Source organism: Notolepis coatsorum (assembly GCF_963971535.1).
Source record: "Notolepis coatsorum genome assembly, chromosome: 6".
NCBI lineage: Eukaryota > Metazoa > Chordata > Actinopteri > Aulopiformes > Paralepididae > Notolepis > Notolepis coatsorum.
This window is the reverse complement of record NC_140170.1, coordinates 4,207,240-4,215,627: the sequence shown is the minus strand read 5'-3', so window position 1 is coordinate 4,215,627 and position 8,388 is coordinate 4,207,240. Positions and strand designations below refer to the sequence as shown.

Genomic DNA, 8,388 nt, shown 5'->3' with positions numbered 1-8,388 from the left:
GGGATTTATCCTTTTTCCTCCGATTTTCTCCCATCCCAATGTTAGTCGTTATGCCGTTTTGCGACCCATCGAAATTAGATTAGATTAATTGTATTGTCATCATATATAGTACAGCGCGCGCGCAGTACCGTATAGCTTACTCGCGTAATGAATGAATGCAGTATAGGCTTATTATCCCATTAATGACTTGTTTCATTAGGATTTAGTAGATACTATATATATGCTCTGCCCTACATACAGTTTAAGTACAGTCTGTACTTATTTTTAATGGGCAGAAATCTGCCTAAGAGGAATTTTTTTGTCGTAAATCCGTTCGGGAATGAGACCCAATGACACTATTTAACAACCCATCATCTACACTCACAGCACACACATCCACATGCACACACTCACTTTAAATAAACACTCACCGTAACACTCACTCTACTCACTTTAAACACTTTAACACACTTTATATTTATTAGCAAAGAGATTTGCACTACAATGCATACCTCATTGCACCTTACCCTAAGTTGTACCTGATCCCATTGCTGCATTGTACCTCACTGTTACTCTGTTTTTTTTTTACTCTGTATTGTATATTGTATATATACGTAGGCTACTCTTGACTTTTTCTATTTTATACTTTTTATCTATTTTTATCTAGCACACTCCCAGGAGCTCATACAGAAAAAAATCATTTCATGGAAAAGTATTCTGTATTTTACTGTGACAACTATTAAAGAAACTTGAAACTCTCTTGAAACTTGAAACTCGAAACTTGAACTTGGATCGGGATGGTTTGTTTACCTGGGGACGTATAGATTCGCTGAGCATGCAGCCTGAGTATTCACCGCGACAATACACAGAAGGTTAACCCTTTCACTGCCACACGACAGCGGGTTAACCCTTTCACTGCCACACTACACAGAAGGTTAACCCTTTACTATCACACTACCGACGGTAACCGTCGGTAGTGTGATAGTAAAGGGTTAACCTTCTGTGTAGTGTGGCAGTGAAAGGGTTAAATGACTTGGATCGGGAGGGTTTGTTTACCAGGGGGTAGATTGGCTGAGCATTGCAGCCTCGCTGCTGCAGCACTCACACACAGGTCCACACACACTGACCTCCCCAGGAGGGGCTGCCCAGCACCACGACTACAGAGTCTCTCTCTGTGCCCCAGAGCGGCTCCTAGACATGACCCCCGTCTCTGCAGACGGACGCCGCTGCGCTCATTTACATTTACAATTAATCACTTAGCTGTTTGTGTCCAAAAACGCTCTGCGCTGCTCTGGAGAAACATAACTTATTAGTGCAGGCAGAGGGACGTGCAGAGAAACCACTCGCTGTACTGTGATTGATTAAAAAATTAAAAGGTATGTGTGTTAGAAGTGAGTTATAATGTTTCAGTAGTAATGATCAGTGAATAACTGAAGCTTCAGTCAGTGTTCCACAGGGTAAATGACAGCTATGGACAGCTATTAATACTACAACTCTGTTGAAACAACATTAGCACTATTACTCAGTAGTACTCATTTATATATGGGGCGACAGTGGCTCTGTAGGTAGGTAGAGCAGTCGTCTGGTTATCCGGAGGTTCCCGGTTCGATTCCTGGTTTGATTCCCGCTCCTCCCAGGCAGCGCGTCGACGTGTCCTTGAGCAAGACACTTAACCCCTAACTGCTCCCGATGAGCAGGCCCGGCACCTTGCATGGTTGCCTCCGCCGTCGGTGTGTGAATGTGTGAGTGAATGGGTAAAAATGTGAGTAACAAATTGTAAAGCGCTTTGGATAAAAGCGCTATATAAAAATGCAGCCATATATTTTATACCCAGTTTAATAACCTGTACATTGTATATTACTGTTTGTTGTGAAGGGCCAGATTAAAGCTGAGAATCTACGTTTATTGTTTTATATACCTTGTATATTATTTATATATATAAGTTATCTCCCTTTAAGCCTGCGTTTGAATCCTAGTAATATTCACTTTCCTCATTGGATAACGCCCTTGACGTTCTCGGCGCCAGACAACGCGCCCCTAAAGTCAGGTTCAAAGGCGAGTCTGGGCATGTTGGAACATGCCTGGTGCCGGCGCATTGATTCGAGACGAGAGCTGAGGCTTGGCACTAGAAAGCCACTTAAGTATATATATCGTGGAAGGCGCAGCAGCAGTAGTGTGATTCTAATGTAGTGTGAAGCAGTTCGTCTAAACAGAGTGTTGTGAACCTAACGTGCGAAGTGAATAGTAAAAGTGTCAGAGTTAATGCAATAACGTCAAGTTCGACTTAGCTTAATGTGAAGTAAAGAGTCGTCATTTAATGTGAATCGTGTTACAGCAGTTCGTTTGTGTGCGGCATTACCAAGCAGTTCGTTCGTTTAGTAACTAGTGCAACCTTAGCAAGTGTGCGTGGGCTTAGTAATTAGTGCCAGTACACGAGGAGGGCCTAGTCGTGGACCTACTGGACATGTGCATATTGGAACCTACGGCGGCGATTGCAGAACCAGTATTGGTTGGATTATAGTGATTGTGGAACGTACTACCTTGGAGAAGAGCCTCGTTAATACCCACTGTCGTTTGGATTTAACCACCTTGAAGATCTTACCTCGGGCTAGCTTCGAGGACCGAAGCTAGCTGGCTATCGTCATTGCTATCGAGCAATTGGATTACAGCTATTGCTTTGCTGCTGAGCATTTGGATTATAAGGACTGGATTCCGTACGAGAACCCCCTTTCTTCAAGTGAACAGACTGAGTATCCGAACATTCTTCCTTCCTCCAGAGCTTACATCTCTGGGAGGACACCCCCTGTCTCCAGCGGTACCATCGTTTGCCCCCTATAGTGCCACCCTACGCCAGGCGGCGTTTAGTCTAGTATCCAACTGACTTTGCTACTGACTGACTTTATTCATATTCTTCGCCATACAAGCGCGACCCTTAATTCCCATTTTGTACAATTACTGCATAATAATAAATATTCTAAATGATATTTCTTTGTCACCGTGCCGTATTATTCTGAGTGTCTGCCATAATTAACTGTACTTTCTGGCAAGTAATAATAATGATAATTAGCAGTGGTTTAATCTATCACAATCTTTAATACAGTCAGGGTTTTGTAACCCCTCAGTTACACTGTTGCACTTTACTGTTACATTTGCACTCTGGTTGGATGCCAAACTTATTTTCGTTGTGCTGTACTTGTGCTGCATGATGACAATATATTTTAATCTAATCAAATTGTCAGCATGAATGTTGGATACAATTTCTATACGCTATTTCCTCTGTTAAGCAATTTTTTTGGAGTGGTTAAAAATCTCTGTCTCTCGATTTTGACATCGATTACCATGGCAGCGATTAAGGCTTTAACCCTTTCAATACCATTCTACAGAAGGTTAACCCTTTCACTACCACACTACAGACTGTTAACCGTGAAAGGGTTAACCTTCTGTATTGTCGTAGTGAAAGGGTTAACTCTTTGGTAGTGTGGTAGTGAAAGGGTTAAAGCTTTCTAGTCTGCTCTGCACACAAGTGTTACTCTCATACCTACCTGCTTCTGCGTGATTTTTTAACGTAGCCTCTGTTTCCGACAACGCTCTCTGATTGGCTAGGCCGCGTACAGCGAAGAAGAAAAGGCCCTCTCTGATTGGTTTAGCTCCGAAGGGTCTCTTCCACCTTGTACATATATTCTCTGTTATGCTTAGGCATTCTTTCGAAGTGGTTATGCTTAGGCATTCTTTCGAAGTGGCTATGCTTAGAGTTAGGGTTAGGGTTAGCCAATCGGAGAGCGTCTTTTTCTTCTTCGCTGCAATCAAAGAGCGTCTTCGCTCACAGAGGCTACGTTAAAAAATCACGCCCTGCTTCTGTATCGACGTCTGTATCACAGCTGTGTCTGTCTCCCCCTGCAGGCGGGGAGGGGGACTACGTACAGTGGCTGGCCCACTCTGCAGCCCCCGGCGAGGCGACGGACGGCTGCATCCTGGGCTACAAGGAGCGATACCTCCGCCTGAGGAGAGACTCCATCTGCTGGAAGGGGAGAGACTACGTCGTCGCCAGCCAGCCCACCCCCTGCCCCTGCTCGCTGGACGATTACCAGTGGTATGTCCTCGGTCCTACCTGTCCCCTCCGTGGGGCTTTCGTTAGATCAGGCCCTTCACAAACTCGTACAACCGGGGACCCCAAATGTGACCGGGCCCAGCGGTAAGAGACTCATATCTGGAAGTCAGATTGCGAGAACATTTATTAAATGTTTATTTTTATTTATTTATATATATTTTTTTTATAATTTTTTATTATCACAGTTTGAATGTTTAAGAACATAATTTACTGTAACAGCTCACAGTTATAGTATCTCTAAATAGTAAAAATGTTTGTTTAAAAAAATCAGTTTGCTACATCTAGTGCCTGACTGCCAAGGTGTTAACCTCTTAAGCATCGGGGTTTTTGACAACTGCATACCTTTTTTGCAAAGCTTAGCTTTATACTTTATACTTATAGCACATGCATGAGTCTGGTCTCTTTTGAAAGGTAACATTCTGAAGTTGCTAACACAATAAAGAAAAGAGAGTAACAGAGGTTTGAACACACTGAAGTAAAAGTTGTGTGTATAAGTTCCAGCATAGAGGTAGGAGCTGTAAAACACAGCGGTTCCATAGCCTGAAGTCTTATGTAGTACAGGTCCAAATTGTATCAAAATCCCACGGAAAATTTGTTTTTGTAATGTGTGTACCGGTAAAAATACAGCGTGATTATCCAAAATGGCCGTCCACTTCCATTCATTCTGAAGCTTGAGTCGGGACAAAGGACTTCTTCATTAACGTTCCCCACCTGCCCCCACTCTCACCCGCCCGTCTTGGATCGCTTTCGGAACGGACGCTCCTTGGCTACAATGGTGATCAATCATTTTCGCCATCAGCGGTGACTGGTCAGTTCAGGACCGTTCAGAACCGGACGTGGTCACTTGACGGAGCGGCCTGTCAAATGGCGCTCGCCGGATATATCGTCATGTAACTCGAGACCCGAAGCACGCAATTGGTTGAGTGTGGTGGCGATCGAAAGGCGGCAAATTCAACTTTCGAACGGTGTATTGGATGATCAGCGAAAAATGCAGCCCAGAGCCGGTAGACGAGCGCCGTCGGGCCATCCAATGTTTAAGAGGTTAAAAATACAGCCAAACTTTCTTTTCTCAGTTTTTCTCTGCTCTGAGACTTGAGGTTTAACTAGATCTCTCTTTTCTAATCTACATTTAGATTATAATGTATGGCACATCATTTGAAAGCTTACATTCTGTACTTTCATAACCTGTAAACATCTGAAAGATGTCCGAGGGAGATCACGAAATGAGAAATGCAATCTCACCATGAGGCCCAGACTCATTAACACATAATCAGTACTGTTGTCATGTGGGGACCCACCAGAACCAGACCCACCAGAACCAGACCCACCAGAACCAGACCCACCAGAAACAGACCCACCAGAACCAGACCCACCAGAACCAGACCCACCAGAAACAGACTCACCAGAAACAGACCCACCAGAAACAGACCCACCAGAAACAGAGGCACCAGAAACAGAGCCACCAGAAACAGAGGCACCAGAAACAGACCCACCAGAAACAGACCCACCAGAAACAGAGGCACCAGAACCAGACCCACCAGAACCAGAGCCACCAGAACCAGACCCACCAGAAACAGACCCACCAGAAACAGAGGCACCAGAAACAGAGGCACCAGAACCAGACCCACCAGAAACAGACCCACCAGAAACAGAGGCACCAGAACCAGACCCACCAGAACCAAACCCACCAGAAACAGACCCACCAGAACCAGAGCCACCAGAACCAGAGCCACCAGAAACAGACCCACCAGAACCAGACCCACCAGAACCAGAGCCACCAGAAACAGACCCAGAAGAACCAGACCCACCAGAACCAGAGCCACCAGAAACAGAGCCACCAGAACCAGAGCCACCAGAACCAGAGCCACCAGAACCAGAGCCACCAGAAACAGACCCACCAGAAACAGAGCCACCAGAACCAGAGCCACCAGAACCAGAGCCACCAGAACCAGAGCCACCAGAAACAGACCCACCAGAAACAGAGCCACCAGAACCAGAGCCACCAGAACCAGAGCCACCAGAAACAGACCCACCAGAAACAGAGGCACCAGAACCAGACCCACCAGAAACAGACCCACCAGAACCAGACCCACCAGAAACAGAGCCACCAGAACCAGACCCACCAGAAACAGACCCACCAGAAACAGAGCCACCAGAAACAGACCCACCAGAACCAGAGGCACCAGAACCAGACCCACCAGAACCAGACTCACCAGAACCAGACCCACCAGAAACAGACCCACCAGAAACAGACCCACCAGAACCAGAGGCACCAGAACCAGACCCACCAGAACCAGACTCACCAGAACCAGACCCACCAGAAACAGACCCACCAGAACCAGAGGCACCAGAAACAGACCCACCAGAACCAGACCCACCAGAACCAGACCCACCAGAACCAGACCCAACAGAACCAGAGGCACCAGAACCAGAGCCACCAGAACCAGACCCACCAGAAACAGACCCACCAGAACCAGACCCACCAGAAACAGACCGACCAGAACCAGACCCACCAGAAACAGACCCACCAGAACCAGACCCACCAGAACCAGAGCCACCAGAACCAGACCCACCAGAACCAGACCCACCAGAACCAGACCCACCAGAACCAGAGCCACCAGAACCAGACCCACCAGAAACAGAGCCACCAGAAACAGACCCACCAGAACCAGACCCACCAGAACCAGAGCCACCAGAACCAGACTCACCAGAAACAGAGCCACCAGAAACAGACCCACCAGAACCAGAGCCACCAGAACCAGAGCCACCAGAACCAGAGCCACCAGAAACAGACCCACCAGAAACAGAGCCACCAGAACCAGAGCCACCAGAACCAGAGCCACCAGAAACAGACCCACCAGAAACAGAGGCACCAGAACCAGAGGCACCAGAAACAGAGCCACCAGAACCAGACCCACCAGAACCAGACCCACCAGAAACAGACCCACCAGAACCAGACCCACCAGAAACAGAGCCACCAGAACCAGACCCACCAGAAACAGACCCACCAGAAACAGAGCCACCAGAAACAGACCCACCAGAACCAGACTCACCAGAACCAGACCCACCAGAAACAGACCCACCAGAAACAGACCCACCAGAACCAGAGGCACCAGAACCAGACCCACCAGAAACAGAGCCACCAGAAACAGACCCACCAGAAACAGACCCACCAGAACCAGACCCAACAGAACCAGACCCACCAGAAACAGACCCACCAGAAACAGACCCACCAGAAACAGACTCACCAGAAACAGACCCACCAGAAACAGACCCACCAGAAACAGACCCACCAGAACCAGACCCAACAGAACCAGACCCACCAGAAACAGACCCACCAGAAACAGACTCACCAGAAACAGACTCACCAGAAACAGACCCACCAGAAACAGACTCACCAGAAACAGACTCACCAGAAACAGGCCCACCAGAAACAGACCCACCAGAAACAGACCCACCAGAACCAGACCCAACAGAACCAGACCCACCAGAAACAGACCCACCAGAAACAGACTCACCAGAAACAGACTCACCAGAAACAGACCCACCAGAAACAGACTCACCAGAAACAGACTCACCAGAAACAGACCCACCAGAAACAGACCCACCAGAAACAGACTCACCAGAAACAGACTCACCAGAAACAGGCCCACCAGAAACAGAGCCATCAGAAACAGACCCGCCTCATTATGTGACTCAGATCTGTGTTTTTTTTCTTTTCATGACAGTGTGAACAGCACAAACCACATGGAATCTGCCAAAATAACAGCCAAAAATCGGATCTGAGCAATAAATCAGAATCGAGCACTGAAGGTTGCAGTGTGAACGTGGCCTTGGAGAGTTGATCAAGTGTTGCTCAGTTCTTCATCCCAGCGATAATGTCCCAAATGTTACCCTCAGTTTTGTACCTCGTCTCGTTTCTGCATTGTACCTCACTGTTACTCATTTTACTCTGTATTGTATATTGTATATATGTATTGTATTGACTGAATATTCCTTTACTTATTTTTTACTTACTTCCTAATTATTATTATTATTATTATTATTATTATTTATTATTATTATTATTATTATTATTATTATTATTATTATTATTATTATTATTATTATTATAATAAAAAATGTTTTACTGTATGTAGCACACTCTCAGGCGCTCATACAGAAACAAGCATTTCATCATAAAGTATTCTGTATTTTATTATGACAAATAATAAACAAACTTGAAACTTGAGATGCAGGGACATGGAATATGGAGAGAACAGGACCAAGCATGGTTTTCACTCGTTCTGTGCACATTTAGC

General features: G+C 46.1%; 1 protein-coding gene across 1 annotated transcript in view; it reads left to right on the top strand.

Moving 5' to 3' along the window:
* Positions 1-8,388, top strand: part of LOC311230748 (sortilin-like) — a gene marked incomplete at its 5' end in the record, with an annotated part of 157,995 nt that overhangs the window by 122,321 nt on the left and 27,286 nt on the right. The window contains one exon of the mRNA XM_084317107.1: positions 3,880-4,069. Coding sequence (XP_084173233.1) covers positions 3,880-4,069 — 190 coding nt within the window. The remainder of the gene's footprint in view (positions 1-3,879; positions 4,070-8,388) is intronic.